General features: G+C 46.0%; 1 protein-coding gene across 3 annotated transcripts in view; it reads right to left on the bottom strand.

The window, feature by feature from the left end:
- Positions 1-2,089: 2,089 nt before the first annotated feature.
- sgsm2 (small G protein signaling modulator 2) overlaps positions 2,090-26,836 on the bottom strand; it is a 290,127-nt gene continuing 265,380 nt past the window's right edge. For all 3 annotated transcript variants that reach the window (XM_085964840.1, XM_085964841.1, XM_085964842.1), the window contains 8 exons: positions 26,270-26,452; positions 24,217-24,651; positions 21,024-21,148; positions 20,823-20,905; positions 19,518-19,627; positions 15,774-15,870; positions 13,509-13,676; positions 2,090-10,071 (listed from right to left, as the gene is read on the bottom strand). In XM_085964840.1, coding sequence (XP_085820966.1) covers positions 9,983-10,071; positions 13,509-13,676; positions 15,774-15,870; positions 19,518-19,627; positions 20,823-20,905; positions 21,024-21,148; positions 24,217-24,651; positions 26,270-26,452 — 1,290 coding nt within the window. In that variant the 3' untranslated portion in view covers positions 2,090-9,982. The remainder of the gene's footprint in view (positions 10,072-13,508; positions 13,677-15,773; positions 15,871-19,517; positions 19,628-20,822; positions 20,906-21,023; positions 21,149-24,216; positions 24,652-26,269; positions 26,453-26,836) is intronic.

The raw sequence follows: 26,836 nt of genomic DNA, 5'->3' as shown, positions 1-26,836 counted from the left end.
GTTAGGTTTTTTTTCTTTTCGTTGCTTTTTTTTCACCAGTCAGGCTCTGCAAGGTCTCGCTGAAGCTGTTGCTAAGCTACAGAGACGCTTGCAAGGTACGGCCGACTGTTTAGAAGCTGTTGCTACAGGGTTTGTTGCCAGATACGGAGTCCGTATGTTTCAACATTAGCGCTGGTTTGTCCGGCAGTTTTGATGGGATGGCAACAGCTCGGTCCCGTCGGTGCCGGATATCACAAAGTTTCCTGTATTTCAGGTAGAAATTTGGGACAATTAATGCCCTTTGGAAAATGACTGGTGCTGCGAATTATAACCACTAAAGTAGTTTTTGTTCTTTCCTTCCCTCCCACCCACTCCCGCAGTGCAGAATATTTTCTATTTTCAACTGACTCCTAAGCAATATAATTAAGCTGCTATATATAGTGGGGTGGTTACGATATAGTCTAAAGGAAAAAAAATACTGGTAATAAAAAAATTCCAATCCAGTTCCACACTCACTGCTCTCATTCATAGGGGCATCTTATTTGGGGACTTTGCTGAAAATGTAATTTAAAAAAAATATTGTGTCCTTAGTAGTGCCCAGTTTGATTGTGCACACAGCTGAAGGTTCTGTAAAATATACACATCACTTTTATAATGTTAATGAAATAGTAATTGGACAAAATCACTGCAGCTTTTCTGTAGCACAGCTGTACAGAAACAGGAGCAGGAGTGGGCCATTTGGCCCCTCGAGCCTGCTCAGCCATTCAATAAGACCATGGCTCATCTCCACTTTCCTGCACTATCCCCATATCCCTTGATTTCCTTATTAGTCAAAAAATGCGTCAGTGTATAGTCCTGGAGTAAACCGTGTCAGACACTTTAGTCCTGGACCTGTTAGAATAATTTGCTCTATGATAACTCCCCCACCCCCACTCCAATTGCTGAAAGTTTAGTATCTCCCGGAGGGGGAATAGCTGGGACTGACCACAAATTCACTAGTTGAGATTTTCTTGTTCACATCCCCTTCCTCCAATTTTTTTCCTCTCATGCCGACTCACGCTGGGGGTTACCATTCCACAACGGCAAAACTGCCTGCCACTACTCTGGCCATGTGTGAGCCTTAACCATGAATAGCAGCTGGCTCTTTGACCTCGGATGCCATCATGGCCAAGCCCAATCCTATCCTTAGCTGATGCCATGTGTACACTCCAGCAGGTGTTACTGGATAATAGCCAGGAGTGGGAACCTTGGCTGATTAATTTTTCCACTCTTTAGCCTGTGGGTGATGAGGCTAATTGTGGGAGTTTCCACTCTTTAGCCTGTGGGTGATGAGGCTAATTGTGGGAGTATCAGTGCTAAATACTGTGGGACACTACCAGTGACAAGTGACTAAATGCTATTCATGATTTGAAGGAGCATTACAATTCATGAGTCTATTCCATTCCAGTGGTGATTCTTTGTATAGTTTTAAACACACAGGGCTGGATTTTGTCAATGGGGGCGTGATGGAGGCAGGACTCCCACTTTTTGGGGTTGTAGTCCCGCCTCCATCGATTTGTGGCCAACCCACGTGATTTTCCCTTGATTGACCTTGTTAAGCCCGCCCAGCGGGCTCAGCAGGCCAATTAAGGGACACCCGGTTACAGATGACGTCAGGGATTGACATTTCATCTGTCAAGAGCTTTTGACAGATGAAATATCAGCATTTGACAGCTCTGTGAAGCTGTCAAACACTGACAATCTGACTTTTAACTTGAGTCCTTCTCCACAGACTCAGTTAGAGAACTCTCCAGAACAGAAAGCAGAATGCTGCAACTTTTGACAACTCGTGGCCATTCTGCTTTCTGTGCCGGTGAGATGAGGGACTCCTGAGACCTGAAGGAAGGAAGGCTGTAAAGGTAAGTAAAACGTATTTAAACACTTTACACACACCAAACACACTTACCTCTGCACTCATGCACCCATCACTCACCTGAACATCGGACATCTCAAACCCTCCAAGCCCTTCAGCCCGACGGTCCGTCGGGCAGCCCACACTTCAGGGCTAAAAATAGGGATTAGGCCAAAAACTGCCTGTTAACTACCTGTTAACAGGCAGTTAATTGGCACTAATCCCCTTCCCGCCTCGGGGAGGCGGCTCCCAGCACAGGTCGGGTACCTGCCTCCTGGGAAACGGGCATGGAGGCGGGTTGGGGGCGGGAAGGGTTCGTGCCCCCCGATTCTGCAATTTTCCCCCCACTCCTGCCTCCACGGGGCTTGGACATTCGAGCCCACAGTGTATGCACTAATGTACTGCAGTGAAACCACCATTCAGCTCATAGAGTAAACAGGCAAAATTACACCCATACCAAGTACTGGTTTATATTCAGAGCACTAACAGACTATGTTATAATTCAGGGCAAGTGGGGAAGGAAGAATGGGGCACAAGTTCAATCCTGCTCTGCTGCCCGTCTCCGAACTCGCACCAAATTCCGTTCACCCATTAACCCGTGTTCGCTGACCGACATCGGCTCCCGGTCCAGCAGCACCTCGATTTAAAAATTTTCATCCTTGTTTTCTAATCCCTCCATAGCCTCGCCCCTCCCTATCTCTGTAACCTCCTCCAGCCCTATGACCCTGCGAGGTCTCTGCGCTCCTTTAGTTCTGGCCTCTTGCGCATCACCGATTTTCATCGCTCCACCATTGGCGGCCGTGCCTTCTGTTGCTTAGGCCCCAAGCTCTGGAATTCCCTTACCCTGCCTCTCTGCCTCCTTTAAGATGCTTTTTAAAACCTGCTTCTTTGACCAAGCTTTTGGTCATCTGCCCTAATATCTCATGCGGCTCGGTGTCAAATGTTGTTTGCCGAAGCGCCTTGGGATATTTTACTACATTAAAGGCGCTATATAAATGAGTTATTTTTGTTGTTGCCCGAGTTCCCAATCCCAAATGCTTTCCCATGGGCGAGGAGGTTACGTTGGAGGGAGACTCAGCCCTGGACTGTTGGATTTGTGGCTCCTCACAGCTGGCCCAAAGGCAAGGATGGCAGCGGCCTGGGGGCAGGTCACCCAGCTGTCGTCTCGCTGCAGGAGGCTGATAATCAGACAAGGCCCCAAACAGAAGGAAACAAAGGGTGGAGATGGAATCAAGTGTTGGGGCAGAGGGGGGAAATTAAAAATAAGAGTGAAATAACTCTCAAACAAGTTCATTCATCTAACCGAGAGATCAGCTGTAATGCAAGCTCATTGTTGGGGTACAAGTTTGCAGTCCTTGCTTTTGGTTGTAAACCACTTGCTGCACCAGTATCTGGTGGTGAACAGCTGAGGAGGTCAGGGCTAACGAAAGGAGCAAGAACAGGAAAAATACAGGGATACTGGGATTAACTGGTGTGCTTAACCTGCGCGATGAGTGCACAATCAACTGTGGCACGAGACAGTCAGGTTGAATGCTCCTTTTGTAAGTTACAGACATGCTGGTTAGTGCAAGTGTATCTTTTAGCTCTTGGTGTGTCCGTGGGTGACAGGCAGATCTATTTCAAAGTTTTGAAGCACGGTTGGTCCACATTCATAGTGTTACAACGTGGATGGTTTCCCTATGCACTGAGTTGCCCCCACCTCACAAGCATTGGAGAGGATGTCATGCTCTTCACCTGCAATTACCCTGGGGTCACCCATGTGAGCATCTCAAGAACAACATCGGCAGTACTCTACGAACACTTCCCCTTCCCCTGCTCCCGGCCCAGCCCAGGATGCAACACGTTGAGTAACAGCCTACAAGGTGTAAACAAAGCATCATTGCACCGAACCCCATACTGCCCGCCACCAGGTGATTATTCAACACTTCACTGCTGGTATTGAGAGTACCACAGAAGTTTAAAGTACACAAGGAGGCCATTCGGCCCATTGTGGCTTGCCAGCTCCTTGCTTAGAGCAATCAAAAACCAATCCCACTCTCCATAGTCCTGGATCTTCCTCCGCGTCAAATGTCTATCCATTTTTCTCTTTAAAGATGCAATGGTCTCTGCCTCAGTTACTCCCTGTGGCAAATCATTCCCTACACCAACAACCCTCTGGTGTAAAGACATTTCTCCTTACTCTCTTGTTAGTAATTTTAAATTGATGACCCTCCTGAACCAGATGAAATAGTCTTTCCCTATCAAGACTCTTGATAATCACTGGCCAAAAAAGAGGCAATTGCACTTGGAAAAATACTTCACCCCACCCTCTTTGCACAGGACCCTGCAGAGTGGAGTTCATTGTCTGAATGGATTACCCAATGTAATACAATTTGTAGAACTTTGAAACAGTTTCTCCGTGTGGAATGCAATAAATCTTTGGTTCTGACCTCTTTGTAGTCACACAGGACGATACTGCGGAAATATGCACGACAGTATACTTGTCAAATTGAAATGGAAAGGCTGTGGGGGGGGGGGTGTGTCGGGGGGTGGGGGAGGGAAATTTAACCCAGACTAGTTGACGACCACGTGTTGAAAGAAACGTTTGATAAATCTGGAACAAAGTCAGCTGTCTGCAGCAGAACACAAACTGAATGCAATAAATAGGGCAGATTAACACTGACAATTTACAAGTTAAATATGTACAATACTTACAGCAGAATATTACACAAAGTCTAATTACATAACAAAATCATTTCCTCAATGAAGTTTACAGCAGAAGCCAAGCATTTATACATTTCATAAGCAGTGAAAGTTTGGGGGGATAGGGTGACATTTCTCAATGGTAAGCAAGAGGACTCTTGTGTTTTCTTCTCCCATGAAGTGCCTTGGGGACTTTCCTTCCTACATGAAAGGCGCTGTATAAATCCAACTTGTTGTGCTAAGCGACCCGCTAAAAAAAAACATGGTCAGAAATCGCCTGCTTCCAAGCGTCAGAATCTTACAATTTCATTTCCGGATCGTTGATAATGGAGAAAACAGGCGCTTCCCCCAATATTCATTTCAAGACAAATTTTAACCTCACCGGGCGGTGTATTTTGAGAGAAAATATTTTCCAATTTATTATTTTAAGTTAGTACAGTTAGCATCCAAATGTAAATCTGCTTTTTAAAGGTGTGTTACATTATATTAGCAGCAGGAGGTGGCCATTCAGCCCCTCCAGTCTGCTCCGCCATTCAATTAGATCATGGCTGATCTGCACCGCAACTGCATTTACCCGCCTTTGCTCCTCGATACCCTTAGCCTAACAAAAATCTGTCTATATTGTCAGATATCACCAGAGCAATGTATTACAGCTTTCAGATATTACAATTATCCAAAGCTATGGGGAAATCTTTTGAGCTGTTTAGTCATTTTTAACATTTCTTTCTGTGTCACTTGGAATGTATTAAATTATAAAGCATGAAAGTACAGGGGAAAAAGAACCGAGGACTATGCAGTTATCAACACACTGCCTCCTAGCCTAACTCAATCTTTCATAGGCTTTAAAACTCCCTGCCTCCTTCAGTTCCTCCATTCGATCTATAAAACCCAGCTCTACATCACCAAGGCCTTTCCAGCATCTACAAGGCACAAGTAAGGAGTGTGATGGAATACTCTCCACTTGCCTGGATGAGTGCAGCTCCAACAACACTCAAGAAGCCTTGACACCATCCAGCACAAAGCAGCCCATTTGATTGGCACCCCGTCCACCACCTTAAACATTCACTCCCTCCACCCCCGGCGCACCGTGGCTGCAGTGTGTACCATCTACAAGATGCACTGCAGCAACTCACCAAGGCTTCTTCGGCAGCACCTCCCAAACCCGCGACCTCTTCCACCTAGAAGGACAAGGGCAGCCGGTGCATGGGAACACCACCACCTCCAAGTTCCCCTCCAAGTCACACACCATCCTGACTTAGAAGTATATCGCCGTTCCTTCATCGTCGCTGGGTCAAAATCCTGAACTCCCTCCCTAACAGCACTGTGGGAGCACCTTCACCACATGGACTGCAGCGGTTCAAGGCGGCGGCTCACCACCACCTTCTCAAGGGCAACTAGGGATGGGCAATAAATGCTGGCCTTGCCAGCAACGCCCACATCCCATAAATGAATAAGAAAAAACCCATCATTTATAGAACCTCGTCTTCTCCTGTATGCTGTTTACTCTTGATGCTTTGGCGCCTTCATCTAGGTTTCTCAATAGAACAATCAGCACCAGTGGGATGAAGATGTGTCGAAAACACTTTTCAAAAACTGCAGTGCCTTTTAGTTCTGGTTATGTTGCCTCTATTTCTTTGCCCAAGGATCAGTTGGATCCTCCTCCTCCTCAGTAAAAGTTGAACAAAAAGACAACTTTGCACCCTTCTACTCTCTCCTCATCCCAAAAGTATGAGAGGAATTATGAAAATCAGTCCCTTTATCCAGATCCTAACTTTGAGTGAACCCTGTAAGAAGTGTGGGGAATTATCCCGATCCCCAACACAATTTCTTTGCAATAACTGTTCCCACTCACAGGGTGCAAATGAACTGCTGTGTGCTGTCCTGCAATGTGCTATAGAGTACTAGACAATGGGTGTACTGTACTGTTGTTTTAATTAATCAAATGACTTAACTTCAGCAGAATATTGTCAGAAAACCTGGAGAAACGGCCTTTTGCGCCCTTTTACTGAGGCTAACGTTCTACCAAACTTACAGCGGGAGATCGATGAGCTTCTTTAGTAAGAGTGAGGAAACCAAGCGGGGGGGAAATCCCACACTTCAGAGACCACATAAAAATGCAATTAAGACAGGAGTGTGTTGGAGATTGTGTTTCTAATTTCAAATACAGCCAAGCCTGGCCAAGAAAGGGAATATTTAAACAAGTTTTTAAAAAAATGAAAGGCTACAGATAAGTGTGTGAATGCTGACTGCTTGGGATAAGTGCTTTATTTACAGTAAGGAATTAATCACACTCACATCTCATTGAATATTGAGGTAGATTTTAGACAGTGTGGGTCAGAGGCTAAACTCGAGCTGAAAATACACCATGTGACTGCGGTAAAAAGTTTATATTTGACATTTAGTTTGGCTAAAATACAATATATTTGGGGGGGGGGGAAGTAAATAGAATCTCGCTATATAAAAGTCCTGTGCCTATCATGTATTCATCACACAGAAACTCCTTGGCAAATTTGAGCCAATCAAAAAACACAAACTTCATTGTCTCTGGAGAGACTCTCAAACTTCCTTCCAAATACTTTCAGTGGTCATGTTACTTCCATCTCGCCCCCCCGCAAGGACCTAACCTCAAACTCATCGCTGGCAATGCCGTGGGTGATTGTAAAAAAAGAATTTCTGTTTGCTAAAAACGGAGTACATGACACATATTGGCAGTGAAATCGAAAGGCCCAACACTTGGGTTAAGGGGAACTGTAACTTACTGAAACAGGTTATCTATATACCAGCTCCGAGCCTTTCCCCCTTCAATGCGATCAGTAACACTGAACATAGAAAAACAACATTATGTAGAACGCTCAATGTGCAGAGGAACTCATTTACATCATGCACATTAATATTTATTTTTTGAAATGTTTAGACTCGAGGGGTGAGTTTCTGAGTGTCACTATTGGCACAGAACCTTGCCAGGAGTGGGCACTGCGGAAATGTGGGTATGCTCCCCACGGTTCTCTGCACATTCAAAATAACATGTCTAGCATGAGCGCTAAGAGAAGAAAAGCAAAGAAATTAGAGAAGTAACACTGCGCTCACCGCCCATTCTCTCTCTAGATGGCCTCCCACTGTAAGCTTTGCACCAAGGCTGCGGTTATATTGTAGATGCAGCCTCATTTAAACTGGTGCCAACTATACCCATATGGCCACAAATCCCACTTGATGTGTGATTTTCTTTTGGTAAGTGCACATTTTGCCAAGATTCTGCTGCAATCTACTTACACTTTGGCTTAATGTTTTATGATTACACCAGATGGTAGTTGACACCTGCACAGCAATTGCTGACAGTTCTACTTAGCTGCTTGGTCCCAGTTCTATAACCTGTCAGCAAACTAGCCATCAAGAGAGAGATCTGGACACTTGGCTGCATGAATCCCCCAGTTTCCAGTTGTAAGTTAGGGAGGGATAAATAGCAGAAAGTGTTCTTCTTCACATTCAGTACAAGAGGTTCCAAATTGTGTGCAGAGAGACTGTCAGTGCAATCAATTGCTCGGCCTTATTAGGTAGTGGATGCAGTCTCCACCTCAGCGAGTTCACCTCGTGAGTGGCTCGGCTATACAGATCAGGAAAGCCCCATTCTATTCCCAATCTATGCTCAGTGAGCTGCTCTCAGCCAGTGCAGGGGTAGGGGTGCAACAACTGGCCTCCACACCCCCTGGATTAGGAAAGGGGGAGGCGGGGGGCGGTAAAATTGGCCATTCTGATCACTATCTAGCAAAAACCTTCTGCTACAAGATGAGGACAAGATTGGGCTTGGCTGTGATGGTGTCCACCCACCCCATGGTTGAATGACCTGGTGGCTTTGTTGGGTCTCACGTGTGAATAATGGACACAGGCGTGGTACTCGGCAAAGTACCTCGCATCTTTGGACCTGTACCTCAGCAAGGAGCCAATGACTTCAGGAATGAGGTGAAAGGGAGAAAAATTGTTACGGGAAAAAACAAACTGGTGCAAAAATCAAAATATACAACACAACATCTCTGATGCATAAAAGTTCATTCAGGATCCATCTATTCTTGCACTCTGGCATTGTAGATGGCCGAACATGTTGATTTTTTGATGATAAATCAGAAAGCCATTAAGTTTGGGTCTCTCGGGGCCTCCTGCCTCTTCAATTGGTTGGGCCACTGGAAGGAGTTTCATGCAGAGATGAGGCATTTCAGCTTGAGTGGGGGGGGGGGGGGCGGATGTGGAGAAGGAGCAGAAGACAAATTAAAATCAAAGTCTTCCCCCTACCCCAAACTCTTGCTCGAATTGTGCTTCCCAGTGACTGATCCCAAAGAACAGCATTGATGCTGGGGAAGTCGACAACTCAGATTCCCAATGGTGATCTGCACCATTGTGGAGAACTACAGGGGCGCAAATAATGAGGGGGGAGGAGGTGGCCGGGGGGGGGGGGGCGGTGAACCGGTACCACAACACAGCCCAATACTGGCTTTGTTGGATCTGAATCAGCTTGGTTACCTGTACACACCAATACTGATTCCACTCAATCCAGATTTACTGATAGACATACTAAGATTAAACCATCGAATGCCCTTTTTTTTGAGATAGCAAACACTGTATGATATGTGGAAATGAATATTTTGGAAATATTCAATACTAGAAAGTAGAATTACAGAAACACACAGAAACCATAGAACATCTAGTCATTGGCAACATTCTTCAATAAAGTTAAAATATCAGTAACTCTTATTTTAATGTAAACATGCTAAAATAGTCTGTAAGATTGGATTGATCCGCATTGAAAAGTACACACTGGTCCATCCAAATCCGATCAGTCTGGAGAAGTTAAAAAACACTATGAATTCACAAATGCAAAATTGGGGTGGGGGGGGTTGGAAATCCCCATTTATTTCTAGCTTAGTATTTAAGATATACCCGTCTGTCAGTCTGAGGGTACAGGATTATAATGTGGATGGTGAAAGTTTTTTTTTGCCACACATTTAATATTTAGGCACTCACTGATTTAAAAAAAATAAATAAATAAAACGCACAACCACAAATAAAAATTCACAACAAAAGCGGGCAGAGACGGGGCAGGAATTTAAAGGAAAATGTGTTTTTATAAACTACGTTAAAGCATCACTAAAATGTGACTGACGATTGGTGAGCCTTGTTGGGGAAAAAAATTAGCGCAACTCTTTTTGACTAATTTCCTGGCCTCCCACAAAAAGCCTTGCATTTTCCGTTCAGTACATGACATCCCTTGAAGTATGGAAGATGTGACCAACTCGTTCTCCTGAACCGTCATTCTTCAAGTGCGGGGGAACAGGAGCCGGTGCCGGGAGAGAGAGGGGGGGGGGGGTGGGGGAGGTCCCCACTCAAGCTTGCTAGGAGGAAGCTGAGTATCCGCATGCCTTCCTTTCTCCCTCAGTTCCATCACTTGTTTTCGATCAGTGTCTGAACCTTGTAGACCAGCTCGCGTGCAATCCGCAGGATCTGCTGGGCATCGTGACGCTCCGCCATTTCTGAAGTAAAAATTCAACATTGAAATTATTTCTCCTTCAAGTATTTATCCAATTCCCTTTTGAAAACTGCTAACCACGCGTTGCGTAAAAAAGTTTTCCCTCATATCGCCTCTGGTTCTTTTGCCAATCACTTTAGAGTCATAGAGTCACACACAGAAACCCCACAGTGCAGATAGAGGCCATTTTGGCCCATCGAGCCTGCACCGACACATATCCCACCCGATCCCCGTAACCCCTACACCAACACATATCCCACTCTATCCCCGTAACCCCACGTATTTAATCCCCCTAACACTAAGGGTCAATTTATCATAGCCAATCAACCTAACCCGCACATCTTTGGACTGTGGGAGGAAACCGGAGCACCCGGAGAAAACCCACGCAAACACGGGGAGAATGTGCAAACTCCACACAGACAGTCACCCGAGGCCAGATTCGAACCCGGGTCCCTGGCGCTGTGAGGCAACAGTGCTAACCACTATGCCACAGAAAGAGGCCCTTCGGCCCATCGCGTCCGCGCCGGCCATCAAGCCCTGTCTAATCTAATCCCATTTTCCAGCATTTGGTCCGTAGCCTTGTATGCTATGGCATTTCAAGTGCTCATCCAAATGCTTCTTGAGTGTTGTGAGGGTTCCTGCCTCTACCACCCTTTCAGGCAGTGAGTTCCAGATTCCAACCACCCTCTGGGTGAAAAAGTTCTTCCTCAAATCCCCTCTAAACCTCCTGCCCCTTACCTTGAAACTATGCCCCCTTGTTATTGACCCCTCTACTAAGGGAAAACGTTCCTTTCTATCTACCCTATCTATGCCCCTCATAATTTTGTACACCTCAATCAGGTCCCCTCTCAGCCTTCTCTGCTCCAAGGAAAACAACCCCAGCCTGTCCAGTCTTTCTTCATAGCTGAAGCGCTCCAGCCCAGGTAACATCCTGGTGAATCTCCTCTGCACCCTCTCCAATGCAATCACATCCTTCCTATAGCGTGGCGACCAGAACTGCACACAGTATTCCAGCTGTGGCCTAACCAGCGTTTTGTACAGCTCCATCATAACCTTGTAGGAACGGAGGTTCCTAACGAAAAGACCGAGTTCGACTCAGGCAATTAAACAACGAACTTTAATGGAACAAAACAGGTTTAAACTGGAAACTGCTGGGATACATCGAATACAGGTCTGTTCTCTCTGAAGGCTCCACGAGGACTGCTGGGCTGGTCCGATGGCTGACGTCATGACGTCATCACGTTCTTCCCGCCATTGGGGGATCACGTGACGAATGGCATGACGTCATCACGTTAAAACCGCGCTGTAAAGGTAACTAGGCAGAGTACAGTTAAACAGTGTAATTAAAGGTACAGACACAGGCTATAACTACATTGCTGTTAACAGAATTATGTACAACTGCTTTGAGTCCTTTGGTGGCTCCGCCACAACCTCCCTGCTCTTATATTCTATGCCTCGGCTAATGAAGGCAAGTATCCCATATGCCTTTTTAACCACCTTATCCACCTGTTCTGCTGCCTTCAGAGATCTATGTACATGCACACCAAGGTCCCTCTGATCCTCTGTCTTTCCTAGGGTCTTACCAGTCATTGTGTATTCCCTTGCCTTGTTAGTCCCTCCAAAATGCATCACCTCACACTTTTCAGGGTTAAATTCCATTTGCCACTGTTCCGCCCATCTGACCAACTCATCTATATCGTCCTGCAGACTGAGGCTACCCTCCTCACTATTTACCACCCCACCAATTTTCGTGTCATCTGCGAACTTACTGATCATACCATTTACATTCACATCTAAATCATTAATGTAGACCACAAACAGCAAGGGACCCAGCACCGATCCCTGCGGTACCCCACCGGACACAGGCTTCCAGTCACAAAAACAACCTTCGACCATCACCCTCTGCCTTCTGCCACTAAGCCAGTTTTGGATCCAATGTGCCAAGGCACCCTGGATCCCATGGGCTCTTACCTTCTTGACCAGTCTCCTGTGCAGGACTTTGTCAAAAGCCTTACTGAAATCCATGTATACCACATCCACTGCACTACCTTCATCCACACACCTAGTCACCCCCTCAAAAAATTCAAATTGGTCAGACATGATCTTCCCTTGACAAAGCCATGCTGACTATCCCTGATTAATCCTTGCCTCTCCAAGTGGAGACTAATTCTGTCCCTCAGAATTTTTTCCAATAATTTCCCTACCACTGATGTTAGGCTCACTGGCCTGTAATTCCCTGGTTTATCCCTACTACCCTTCTTGAATAATGGTACTACGTTAGCTGTTCTCCAGTCCTCTGGCACATCCCCTGTGGCCAGAGAGGTTTTGAAAATTTGTGTCAGAGCCCCTGCAATCTCCTCCTTTGCCTCACACAGCAGCCTGGGATACATCTCGTCCGGGCCTGGGGATTTATCCACTTTTAAGCCTGCTAAAACTGCTAGTACCTCCTCCCTCTCGATGCTAATATGTTCAAGTATATCACAGTCCCCCTGCCCGATTTCTATGTCTACATCGTCCTTCTCCATAGTGAACACAGATGCAAAAAATTCATTTAAAACTTTAAATCTGATTATCGACCCTTCAGCCATTGGAGTCAGTTTCTCCTTATTTACTCTCTCTTAAACCCTTCATGATTTTAAACACCTCTATCAAATCTCCTCTTAGCCTTCTCTGCTCTAAGGAGGACAACCCCAGTTTCTTCAGTCTATCTACGTAACCGTAATCCCTCATCCCTGGAACCATTCTATATTCATAATAATGAATGATATCTAACTGATCAGAGAACAATGGCATGCCCTCTCCCAAACTGATGAACAGGGGCAGTAAATACACAACAGGTGCGGTACTGAACCATACCAAATAGGATGGTTCCAAATGTGATCCTGGGTCTGTCTTGAATTAGCTGATCTTAGCCAGTAGGGGCACTATAATTGGCCTCATCACCCCCACCTAGTGTTGCCAAAAGAAGACTCTGTCTGGCTTCCTATTCTTGATTTCTATTGAGTGGTCCCGACTGAAAAGTGAAAGGCGAGGACAGGCTGTGATGACCCCCTCCCGCCCTTCGTGGTCTGCTGACACTGTCTAGGCTGGCACGAGATTGGTCACTTGGGGCGAGGTGGCACCTGTGCTACTTTCGCCCAACAAGTCAAGGGGACAGCTTGCTTTTGGAATTTAATTTGCTTTCTTTCCTCCGTAAGTCTTCCTGTACTGCACGCCATTCCTTGCCCGAGCAAGTGGGAACATGACATGCCACCAGACTTCATCCAATTCAATTTTTCAAGCTGGTCAGTGAGAGTGTCAATCGAGCGCCCTGGGATGACCAGCTGGACATGCAAGATTTGTACAGATGAAGGACAGGAAAGAGAAAGCAGCGTACATAGGGAGAAAAATACACAGGGAAATCTAAAAACACTTCTGAGGGATGTCAGAGGCTGAACTCACCATTGAAAAACTTGATAATGTCCGTGAAATCCATGTTGTTATCACGAATGATCTCGCGGTAAACCTCCACCAGAGCTAAGGCAATGAAAAGGACAAAGTGTTCTGAAGAGATGTACTTTGCTGCCCAGATAACCTCCCACACTGCGAAGACATCCTCGTACAAGAGCTCTGGGCCAAGAGATAATTAGTCATTTTAAGTGATATGTTTCATGACACAGCTCTTTTGAAGGTAACATTAACTAGATACACAAGCACTAATCCTAAATGATGTACATAGGTCAACCAATGGACTCACTGAAAAATAACGGAACTCTTTGGGGGGGGGAAACAATTCTGTTCTTATTTACCCAAGTATGAGCCGAGATACTGCACGTAAGCAGGCACCATAGCCAAGCCCCATCTTGCCTTCACTCAATCTTCACACATGAGCATTTTCCAGCAAGGGCCACTGGATTGCAATCAGAAGTGGCGCCCTGGCTGATTTTTTTCCCCCCTCCTTAACCCAGGGTCGCAAAGTCCAATTGTAGCACCCCCACCTCCCCACAGCCATCCTGGCTATGATCAGCTATCTCAATGACTACGGTGTCAACAGTGGCTCTGAGTCAGAAGGTTGTGGGTTCACATCCCACTCCAGAGACTTACATAGAACTACGTAGAATATATAGCACAGAACAGGCCATTTGGCCCAACTAGTCTGTGCTCGTTAGTCTCCTTCCACTCCATCTAACTTACCTCAGCCTTTCAGCATATCTTTCTATTCGCTTTTCTCTCATGTACTCGTCTAGTTCTCTTTTGAAAGCATCTAAGCTATTCACCTCAACCACTTCCTGACGTAGTAAGTTCCACATTCTAACCATTCTTGAGTAAAGAAATTTCTCCCCATTTCCCTATTGGATTTATGAGTGACTGTTTTGTATTTATGGCCCCTAGTTTTGCATTCTCCCACAAGTGGAAACAGTCTCTCCACATCTACCCTGTCCAACTCAGTCATAATTTTAAAGACCTCGATCAGGTCTCCTCAAAGTCTTTCCTTTCCTTTTCTTCTATGTTTCTAGGAGGAATTTCTTCACCCAGAGAGTGGTGAACCTGTGGAATTCTCTGCCACACAAGGCAGTTGAGGCCAATTCATTAAATATATTCAAGCAGGAGTTAGATATATTTCTTAAGGCTAAAGGGATCAAGGGATATGGGGAGAAGGCAGGGACAGGGTACTGAGTTTGGATGATCAGCCATGATCTCATTAAATGGCGGAGCAGGCTCGAGGGGCCGAATGGCCTACTCCTGCTCCTATCTTCTATGTTTCTATGTTTCTAAAGAAAAAAGCCCCAACCTGAGGGAGTACTGCAATGTTGGAGGTGCCGGCTTTTGGATGAGGCATTAAACCGAGGCCCCATCTGCCCTCTTGGGTGAACGTAAAAGATCCCCATGACACTGTTTCGAAGAAGAGCAGGGGAGTTCTCCCAGTGTCCTGGCCAAGATTTATCCCTCAGCCAATATCACCCTCATGGAAGAGATCATGGGTCTGATAAGTGTGCCTCGTTAGTCAGTTGTGAAAGTGGTACTAACAGAAGGACAAAATGCAGCATCATGGCAATGCCATCATAAGAACATAAGACGTAGGAGCAGGAGTAGGTCATTCGGCCCCTCAAGCCTGCTCCGCCATTCAATAAGATCATGGCTGATCTGATCTTGGCCTCAACTCCACTTCCCTGCCCGCTCCTCATAACCCTCGACTCGCTTACCATTCAAAAATCTGTCTATCTCCACCTTAAATATATTCAATGACCCGGCCTCCACAGCTCTCTGGGGAACAGAACTCCAAAGATTCACGACCCTCTGAGAGAAGAAATTCCTCCTCATTTCCGATTTAAAAGGGTGCCCCCTTATTCTGAAATTATGCCTCCAAGTTTCCCTCCAAGTCACATACCACCTTGACTTGGATAAATCCATTGTCATTGGGTCAAAAACCCAGAATTCCCTACCTAACACCATCACAAGGTATGCTGAGCTTCCAGAAGGTGGTCCACCATCATCTTCACCGGGCAACCACGGATGGGCAATGAATACAACCTTACCGGCATCACCCAAATCCAGAGAGCAACTTTTTAAATAAAGATGGAGCGGAGAGGTCTGCAGCCTAAAGTAGCTCGATCTGGCTGGCGGAGGTGCACAGCATGAAGCGCTGCTAGTGGAAAGTAGAAGAGGGCAAAAACAGGTCGGAGAAACAATGCAATTTTAAACCATCCCTGGAACTCACGGGCTTACCTCTTTTGAAATCCAGCAGGAACCAACGGTAGCAGAAGTAGAAGTGGGTGTAATCCCCGTTCTGATGCATTAGCTCAAAGAGCTCAGAGTCCAAAATCTGAAAGAGAATTGAAGAAAATATCACGTTGCTCAGGAGGGTGAAGAGAATGATCTTTGTATCACACGTGACAAATCAATGGCACTGGCCACAAAATCAAGAGGTGAAAACTCTCTGTCGCTTTATGCTACAGCACTACCATAGATGTCAGCAGCGTTCGAAGGTGCAGGGAGTGGCACTGCTGCCTCCGGAGGTCTGGAGGACCGGCTGAAGAGGGGCTTCTCTGGCAACAGCAATGTTGAAAGTGAAAATCCCACCGGCGCAGGTGCCAGCTGCGATCTCTTCTGGCTGTGGGCCGTGCTGAGCTTCAGCAATGTTCGCACTGCTGTCCTGTACAGAACCTCCCTGACACACCCAGACAACCAAAGTCACAATCGGGATTTTTAAACAACTAAATGTGCACTGGTGTGTTTCTCCATTGCTGCAGGGCAATTGATGGAGGGCAATTGATGGAGGGCAATTGATGGAGGGCAATTAATGCAGGGCATATGATGCAGGGCAACTGATGCAGGACAAATGATGCAGGGCAATTGATGCAGGGCAACTGATGCAGGGCAATTGATGCAGGGCAATTGATGCAGGACAATTGATGCAGGGCAAATGATGCAGGGCAAATGATGCAGTGCAATTGATGCAGGGCAATTAATGCAGGGCATATGATGCAGGGCAACTGATGCAGGGCAAATGATGCAGGGCAATTGATGCAGGGCAACTGATGCAGGGCAAATGATGCAGGGCAATTGATGCAGGGCAATTGATGCAGGGCAACTGATGCAGGGCAATTGATGCAGGGCATATGATGCAGGACAATTGATGCAGGGCAAATGATGCAGGACAAATGATGCAGGGCAAATGATGCAGGGCAAATGATGCAGGACAAATGATGCAGTGCAATTGATGCAGGGCAATTGATGCAGGGCAATTGATGCAGGGCAATTGATGGAGGGCAATTGATGGAGGGCAATTAATGCAGGGCATATGATGCAGGGCAACTGATGCAGGGCATATGATGCAGGACAAATGATGCAGGGCAAATGATGCAGGGCAAATGATGCAGGACAAATGATGCAGGGCAATTGATGCAGGGCAATTGATGCAGGGCAATTGATGCAGGGCAAATGATGCAGCACAATTGATGCAGGGCAAATGATGCAGGGCAATTGATGCAGGGCAATTGATGCAGAGCAAATGATGCAGAGCAATTGATGCAGAGCAAATGATGCAGGACAATTAATGCAGGGCATAGCGAGCTGAGCACTTTACAAGTAGAAGCCGGACTGAAATACAAAGAGAGGGGAGTGTCAGATTGCTGGGTGCACTGTAGCTTAAACAACTTTTAAAAGCAGAACAACTTGCATGCAATGAGAATTGAGAGCAATAGGAGTGGATAGAGTTCACGACTCCAGACTGGGGAGGTCTCGACTGCTTCACAGACCTGGTATTTCCAGTTATTGAAACCTTATTCATTTAAGATTGCTTTTCTCCCATGCCAATTTTTGCCCCATCTCTCCTCTGCTGAAGGTATTGGCTCGTTGCTGGGGTGCAGCTGGCTGGCGTGCTCTAGTACCTCACCCAAGTGGGCATTATTTGTGCGTGAGCCTTGACTTTTAAAAGTTTATTCTCGGGATGTGGGCGACGCTGACAAGGCCGCATTTATAGTTGCCCCAAGAAGGTGGTGGTGGGCCTCCTCCTTGAGGTGGTGGTGCTCCCACAATGGCGTTAGGTAGGGAACTCCAGGATAATGATCTAGCTAAATGAACAGTGACATAAGAACATAAGAAATAGGAGCAGGAGTCGGCCATTCGGCCCCTCATGCCTGCTCCGTCATTCAATAAGATCATGGCTGATCTTCTACCTCATCTCCACTTTCCTGCCCGATCTCCATATCCCTTGATTCCCTTAATATTCAAAAATCTATCGATCTCTGTCCTGAATACACTCAATGACTGAGCCCCTACAGCCCTCTGGGGTAGAGAAATCCAAAGATTCACCACCCACTTGAGTGAAGAAATTTCTCCTCATCTCAGTCCTAAATGGCCGACCCCTTATTCTGAGACTGTGACCCCTGGTTCTAGACTCCCCAGCCAGGGGAAACATCCTCCCTGCATCTACCCTGTCAAGCCCTGTCAGAATTTTGTATGTTTCAATGCATCCATGTTAGGCTGCTGTGTGACTCGGAGGGGAACCTGAGAGGTGCTGGCGTTCCCACAACGTCGCTGCTCAGAGACGGGAAATGCTGTTGAAGTAAACTTGGCGAATTGCTGCAGTGGCCCCTGTAGATTGTACATACTGCAGCCGCAGTGTACTTCTGGTGAATATAGAATATTGGGAAGCTATTCAACCACAGCCGCGACAACAGCTGAGCCCAATCCTGTCCTGAGCCAACATGTCCTAACTCGCGCCCTTTAACGGGCCGTGCAGCCCATTCAAAATTCCGCGCCGGCGCGGTTTTTCTTGTTAAAAGCCGGCTCACCGGCTGCGTGGGACCTTCAGACAGCGGCACGGCTGGGCAGAGTAAAGGGAACATTGCTCTCTACCTCGCTTTCCTCCTTTAAGACGCTCCTTAAAACCTACCACTTTGGCCAAGCTTTTGATCATCTGTCCTAATATCTCCTTATGTGGCTCGGTGTCAAAATTTTGTTTGATAAGCGCTCTTGCGAAGCACCTCGGGACGTTTTACTACGTTAAAGGCGCTGTGTAAATGCAAGTTGTTGTTGTTGTCCATACATATTACCAGCCAGCAGGGGTCGTTAGATAGAAATGAGTTGCAGGCTGGCTTTCTAACCCAGAGCTCCTGAGGTAATGTGAAATCCCTAACATCGACTAACACAGACCAGCAGTTCGAACCTGGGACCATCCACTAAGCTGCTCGCTGGGTAAACCATCAGGGAAGCTGATATCTCATTTATGGGGCTGGATTTTGTCAATGGAGGCGACTTGGAGGCGGGACTGCTGCTTGTCGTGTCAATGTCCCGCCTCCATCCTCGCCTGACCATTCAGAGGGATTTTCCCCTGATTGAGCTCGTTAAGCCCGCCCGGCAGGCTCAGCAGGCCAATTAGGGAAGAAGTCACTGACAGATCACGTCAACGTCAGACGTGCTATCTGTCAAGACTTCTCGAAAGAAGAAATGACGGCGTTTGACAGCTCTGTGAAGCTGTCAAACACTGACATTCTCTTTAGTTTGATTTGTTTTTGTGGTGAGGACTGAAAAAACATTGTAAAAAAGTAAATTTCAGATGTCTGATGGATCGGAGGGCCACAGTGCCGTTATACTTCTTCATAGCAGTTTGGTACAACTGAATGGTTTGCTCAGCCAGTTAAGAGTCAACCACTGTGGGTTGGGAGTCACGTATAGGCCAGACCGGGTAAGGATGGCAGATTTCCTTCCCCAAAGGACATTAGTGAACCATTTTACAACAATCCGGTCGTTTCATCATCACCATTACTGGCACTGGCTTCTTATTCTAGATTTATTAAATTAAATTAATTTAAATTCCCCAGCCACCATGGTGGGATTTGAACCCATTTTTCCAGATCATTAATCCAGGCCTCTGGAGAACATGTAACATAACCACTATGCTACCGTACCCATGCTAATCTGTTCACTCAAATACCCTGACTGAATCCTCTTCTCGTGTCCCGTTACCTGTATTAAGGATCGCATGTTGGCAAAGTGAGTATCCATGGCACCGCCATTTGGGAAGTTCTGATTCATTCTCTTCATTAGCTGAGTAAAGCAGCTGTAGGCCAGGGGCTCTAAACAGGAAACAGGACATAAAAACACTGCTGTTTAATAAAAAACAGATACTCTGCTGTGCCACAACTAATTCTGTTGGGGCCATGGTTGTCCCAGCTCTTTGACCTACATGGGCCACATAGGTGTGTGTACCATGGAACCTCGGGGGTGCATGCAATGTTTAAATTTCAGTTCCCATTCATTTGCTTCAAGTTGCTGAAACGCAAAACAGCTTGGTGTCCGATTTGAAATTTACCCACCAGTACAGTCCCACAGAGTTCAATCAGGACAAAACAATAAATGTGAACTCGGAGCAGAACTGGGGCTGTGTTTCCTGGGCTTCGAGGGCCGGATCTGCAGGGAGCAGGGGCACACGTGAGCCATGGGTCGGTCGCATGTGAGCCATGGCTCACAGTTTGGATACCTCTGTATGGGTTAAAGAAAGAAAGAACTGGCATTTATAGAACCCCTTTCACAACCTCAGGACGTCCCAAAGCACTTTACAGCCAATGAAGTGCTTTTGAAGTGTAGCCACTGTTGTAATGTGGGAAACACGGCAGCTAATTTGCGCACAGCAAGCTCCCACAAACAGCAATGAGAAACATGACCAGGCAATTTGTTTTAGTGATGTTGGTTTAAGGATAAATATTGCCCACTGCACCAGGAGAACTCCCCTGCTCTTCTTTGAATAGTGCCGTGGGATCTTTTACGTCCACCCGAGAGAGCAGACGGGGCCTCGGTTTGACATTTCATCCGAAAGACGACACCTCTGACAGTGCAGCACTCCCTTAGTACTGCACAGAAATATCCGCCTCGATTATGCGCTCAAATTTGGTATAAATGTTTCCCTAAGGTAATCGAACATAACTCCAGATTATCTGTACACCCCACAGCCACATTATCAACTCCAGATTGGTTGTCCTTTACACGTGTAGTGCCGTGATAGAAATTACTGGCACTTTATCACAACCAACATTGCAATGACCCTCCGAGAGCTCAGGAATCATAATATTTTGTGACGTTTCATTATCGCAGTCTATACTTATCCTTGGAACCTTCAATTCTGTACCCAACAAGATGTACAAGAACTTAAATCTACCACTTTAAAGTAGGTCTTTGGACCACTGTGCCACGTACAATGAAGTTTTAAGATTTGGGTGAATAATTGAGGCTCTTATTCAAGCCCTGTTGCTATCTATTAAGTGGATTCCTTACCACAGTCCAGGATAACCATTAGTGGTGCCAAGAGGTCACACATTCCCTGAACATAGCCCACTTCCAAGTGTTCCCACACATAGCTGCAAGGCAAAGAGAGAGCAAAAAAGCCGAATGAGTGTACATTTGCTGAGATCAAACAACCAGAGCACATTAGGTATGTATCCAACAGATAGTGGAGAAATAGATTCGGATCCATACCTGCACATTACAGTCTTTAGTCTTTCAAGGTTGATTGTGGTAAAATACCAGTAATTTCTATCACAACGCTGTACGTCCTTATCAATCCGGTGCCAGTTTAACGATACAGCATCCATCAGTTCTGTCTATGGGATAAGGAATATTCAAATTGTGTTCAATAATTATAGACAAGAGTCAGTAATAAATGCATACTCAATTCAAACAGAGAATTCCAATACACCATTCTCAGCTGTCTTGTTATACCAAGTCCTAATCCCAGCACACCATGCACTGATCAGTTTGTTACACATTTCTTTGGATTCAGTGACAGTACCTCAGTCGTGTTGGCCTGTTTGTGCTGACGTTACGGTGGGTAGAGTAGCGAGTACTGGACCAGTAACCCAGAGGTCGTGAGTTCAAGTCATGAAAAGCGCTAATGGCACCAGGATAATAATGACCAGAAAAGCTACCAGATTGTCATAAAAACCCAACTGGCTCATTACTGGCCTTCAGGGAGTCTGGCACCCCTACCTGATCTGGCTTACACGCGACTCCAGCCTCACACTATGTGGTTTGCTCTTAATGTCCTCGGAAGTGGGCCTTGCAAACCATTCTGTTGCACAAACTCAGGGTCAACCAGAGATACAGGAAACTCTCTTTTAACCGGCACCCAAATATCCAGAAATCTCTCTTAACCGGCAAAATTCAGGAGTAGGTTCAGGTAAGTTTTACATAGAAACATAGACGATAGGAGCAGGAGTAGGCCATTCGGCCCCTCGAGCCTGCTCCGCCATTCAATAAGATCATGGCTGATCATCCAAATTCAGTACCCTGACCCTGCCTTTTCCCCATATCCCGTAATCCTTTTAGCCTTAAGAAATATATCCAACTCCTTCTTGAATATATTTAATGAATTGGCCTCAATTGCCTTCTGTGGCAGAGAATTCCACAGGTTCACCACTCTCTGGGTGAAGAAATTCCTCCTCATTTCAGTCCTAAATGGCTTACCCCTTATCCTTAGACTATGACCCCTGGTTCTGGACTCCCCGGCCATCGGAAACATCCTTCCTGCATCTAGTCTGTCCAGGCCTGACAGAATTTTATAGGTTTCGATGAGATCCCCTCTCAATCTTCTAAACTCCAGCGAGTACAAGCCCAGTCGACACAATCTCTCCTCATACGTCATTCCTGCCATCCCAGGTGTCAGCCTGGTGAATCTTCGCTGCACTCCTTCCATGGCAAGAACGTCCTTCCTCAGATAAGGTGACGAAGGACGTTCTTGCCATGGAAGGAGTGCAGCGAAGATTCACCAGGCTGATACCTGGGATGGTATATTAGTGGCCGTGTAACCGGGGTTCCTGGATCTGTGGCCGTGTAACCGGGGTTCCTGGATCTGTGGCCGTGTAACCAGGGTTCTTGGATCTGTGGCCGTGTAACCGGGGTTCCTGGATCTGTGGCCGTGTAACCGGGGTTCCTGGATCTGTGGCCGTGTAACCGGGGTTCCTGGATCTGTGGCCGTGTAACCGGGGTTCCTGAATCTGTGGCCGTGTAACCAGGGTTCTTGGATCTGTGGCCGTGTAACCGGGGTTCCTGGATCTGTGGCCGGGTAACCGGGGCTCCTGCACCTGTGGCTGTGTACGGGGCTCTCGTACCTTGGTAAGTATACCTCTCTGTAATCCAGACTTTTTGATCAACTGGCACCACGCCGGTCCCGGATAAAAAAAGAGTTTCCTGTAAATGCAGCCCTTGCTCTCATTCCAGAACAAATACAAAAAAAACCCCATAATGAATAATTAATTGGTAGAACTGTAGCGAATTGGCTGTAGTTATTTCAAATCGTAATCCAAGAGACTGAATCGCTTCTTCTTGCAAGAACAGAACCTCTGTTCCTCGAATGTTCTCACTTTGCTGGACAACTAGGAAAGTCAATTTACCAGGAGTAAGAGGAAAGAATCAAGATATCAAGAGAGCTCTAGAGCCTTGAAGAGATAGGGACAAATTGCACATCAATGTTAAAATAAAGATCAAATCTCCGACTCTGTGATAAGCCTTGAATAGGAAAGTGAAACGTGGCCTACACCACATTTACCGCATTTAAGATGAGGTGCCAAACATCATGAAGATGATAAGAGGAAAACATGGTAAAGTCAGGGATAAATGGTGATGGCGTAAGACCATGAATGTAATGGTTCAGTTAAGCATGGGAAAAGGATAATCTCCAATGAAGCCATGAATAAAACAGCCAAGTCCTGACAAGTAGAAATAACAACAGAAAATGCTGGAAAAACTCAGCAGGCCAGGCAACATCCATGGAGAGAGAAACAGAGTCAACGTTTCGGGTCGAAACCCTTCGTCAGAACTGAGAAAAAAGGCAGGAAATGAAACAAAAGGCAGTTTGGGGGCTGGGAAATGGGGGAGGGGATGAAAGAAGAGACATTAAGAGATATTCAAGGTGAGACGAGATGGTAATAGGACAGGTAAAGAGACAGACAATGGCTCTAGATGAAGTGTGAAATGCGCTGGCAGAGTGAGAGACAGTTGCCATGTGGGAGAGAGGAAAAAAAGGAAAAGGCACAAACCGAAAGTGTGGATAAAAAATATAAAAATATAATAGGGGCCGAGGTTATGATCTGAAATTGTTGAACTCGATATTGAGTCCTGACAAGTAGAAAATGGGAGAACAAAATGAAAGAGTAGCTGAAATGACTGAACATGAAGGAGGCAAGACTAAGAGCAGCAGTTTGGAAGATGGGTGTGTGTGGGTGGGCGGGGAACCATGCAGTCACCTCATGAACCAACACAATATAAACTTGATGATGAGAACAGGCATGGATAGATAAGTTCAGAGGAAAAGAAAATATACCCAGATAATAACACTGGCAATGGAAATGTCAGAAAGATACTCAATCCCATTGCCCACTCTGAAAGCTCGAATTGATAGGAAGTGAGTAGGGAGAAAGTAAATGCACTTTAATGATTATATGTTCAGCCCACTAAAATCACCCGGAACGTTTGAGGATGCTATCAGCTCATGTCCACTGAAATGTAAACTAAAACTGCCCAAACTCATTTCAGTGATGAACAAAAAGGAAAAACCTCATTCCCTTTTTGTTGGATGAAATTCCACAGGAAAAAGAATGATGCAGAATGTGCCATCCAGTCCCCTCCTTATGTTATTTACTGTCTCTTCAAAATAGAATTGAAGCCCACTGACCGTGTATATTGTAGATGGTAAAGACGAGTTGCTTTTCTCGGACATTATCAAATCTAACTGAGTACACAGCTGTTCTTCTGACAGCGAGTCCTGATCTCCAGCCTTTTGCAGAACACTTTTCCTTCCAGAGCCAGACTCACTAACATCAGGGGTCTGCTCCGCAACCCTGTCCAGTTCAGTGTTGTCTTCTTCCTCCAGTACACCTTCTTCCATGCACAAGCTTTGATCATCGGTGCTTGAAAGGATCCGCGAGTGTCCTGATGTGACAGAATAATTCCTTGAAGAAGGCAGCCCAGAATCGGGAGAGTCAAACTCTATCGATGGTCTCTCTTCAACGGCTGCAGTTGGGGTGTCCATGTTTGCTATCGTTGTTGCGTCATCCACCATTTTAAAGACTTTGTCTCCCTGGTCCGCTTCATCAACAGAAATGAAGACCTAAACAGGATATTAAAGGGAGTGGCACTGTAAAACTAGCCAAGAGCTTTCATGTGAACAATGCAGAGAAGTCATTTTTGTGGAAACTCCTTTAGGAGCCAATACCATGAAAGACTTTTTAAAAATGTGTATAAAACTTCCCACTGCTTATATTGCTTATCTAGCTAGGACCACTTTATCTATTAGGAAATTACTTTGCAGGAGTATCTGCAGTCTGGTGAGGGACCTATATCCGAAAGGTTAATCTGTCTTTGTTTTTCAGGTGACGATGGACTTGTGTATTTCCAACATTTTCTGTTTATATTTCAGATTTCCAACATTGGTAGTTTTTTTCCTTTTTATTAGAGTTACCTGGAATCAAGGGGGAAGAATCCTTGCCCCCAGTCACAGATCTAGTCCTCCTGTTACCAACAATGTGACAGGCTGGCTACTCAGTCATCAACAGTGACCGCACGCCCCACCCCCGGAGTACTGCAAGTTCGCTTGGCTCAGGCATTCGATTAACGAGTCTGTCATAGAGGAGCAGCTCAGTTCCAATTTCTTGGGAAACAAGCATTAGAATAAGGAGAGTTGTGAAGTAGAGAATCAAGGAGGACCGTCGGATGCATAGTCGGGGTGAGCCATAAGGCGGAGTGTCGGGGTGGGCCATGAGTGGAGAATGAAGGAACGCTGTGAAGTGGAGACTGAGGAAGGGCCATGGAGTGGAGAGGCAGGAAGGGATTCCTAGTGGGGAGTCGAAAAGGACTGCGGAGTGGAGAGGGAACACATGTTCCATTCTGCTCACCAGCATTGTTTAAGATTAGATTTTAAGTTGAAGTGTTAGTCAGTGGAAGATAATGTTGACTAAGACCAGCTAGTTCATGCACCAATTCAGAAATTCTTCCATGCTCAAGCAGCTTGGGGAAGTCATGGCAGCAACACTTTAAACAGGCTCCTGTACAAAACTGTAGTGGCAGTGGCGAAGAGAAATATAGCTGGAGATTTTAGCATCTAATACAACATGTAAAAAAAAATTCATTTATATACAGTGCCTTTCACAACCTCAGGACGTGCTTCACAGCCAATGAAATACTTTTGAAGTGTTGACCAGTGTGCAATGCTCAAATATCCTTTTTTTAAAAAGGGGTTATTGTTAAAATTAAATGGTTTTACACTTCTTTTTTCCAACATGCGTGGTTTTTATATCCGAATACAGTAATGCAAAGGTTATGAGGTCGTGCATTCAAATCCGACCATGCTAAGTTGTGAAATTAAATAAAATAGTAATTTGTGGGCTGGCACCAGCCGAGAACCCAGAGCTGCCGAATTATCACAAAGCCCAGCTGGTTCCCTAATGCCCTTCTGCGGAGGGAACCTGCCAACCATACCATGTCTGGCCAGCATGTGGGGCCAGTGATTGATTCTTAATGCCCTCTGAAGCTATGCAGTTGTAAAAACCAGTCACTCCGAGGGAGGGCAATCACCGCATTCTCAGGGCAACTACGGGTGGCCAATAAATGGGGCTTTGCCAGTGTCACCCACACCCCCAAGAAGAACGACAAAGGCATCCGAGATCTGAATAGTTCACGGATGCTAATTAACGATGCAATCAAGAAATGCGACACGCAAGATACTTTACATCGTTGCTGATGGTGGAATCGCGATGAATCAGACGTTGCACATGGCTGTCTATGCTGCTACCCGATGAAAATTTTGCCAGGATTGCGGAGTGTGTTTCCCTGTCTCTCTGCTTGACGACCAACTCGCAGGCCTTCCACTCCGCCATTACATATCTGTACTTGGCAGCGATATCTTCATCCACCTGCGGGGCCAAACACAGGGATCAATGCAGTTTATTGATCAATGCAGAGGCTAGGTTTATTGTTTTCGCAGACGTTCTGATATTAGTGATCCTGTATTGAGTAGAAGGGGCTTATATTGTCTGGAGTTTAGAAGAATGAGAGGCTATCTAATTGAAACGTATAAAATTCTTAGAGGGCTTGACAGGGTAGATACTGAGAGGCCGTTTACCCTAGCTGGAGTGTCTAGAACACGGGGTCACAGTCTCAGGATAAGGGGTCGGTCTTTTAGGACTGAGATGAGGAGAAATTTCTTCACTCAGCGGGTTGTGAATCTTTGGAATTCTCTACCCCAGGGGGCTGTGGTTGCTCAGTCATTGAGTGTATTCAAGACTGAGAGCGATAGA

The sequence above is a fragment of the Somniosus microcephalus genome, chromosome 22 (assembly GCF_052327205.1).
Source record: "Somniosus microcephalus isolate GS21.2 chromosome 22, FLI_Smic_1.0, whole genome shotgun sequence".
In the NCBI taxonomy this organism is placed as follows: Eukaryota; Metazoa; Chordata; class Chondrichthyes; order Squaliformes; family Somniosidae; genus Somniosus; species Somniosus microcephalus.
Note: the sequence above shows the minus strand (reverse complement) of the source record. Positions and strands in the feature narration are given on the sequence as shown.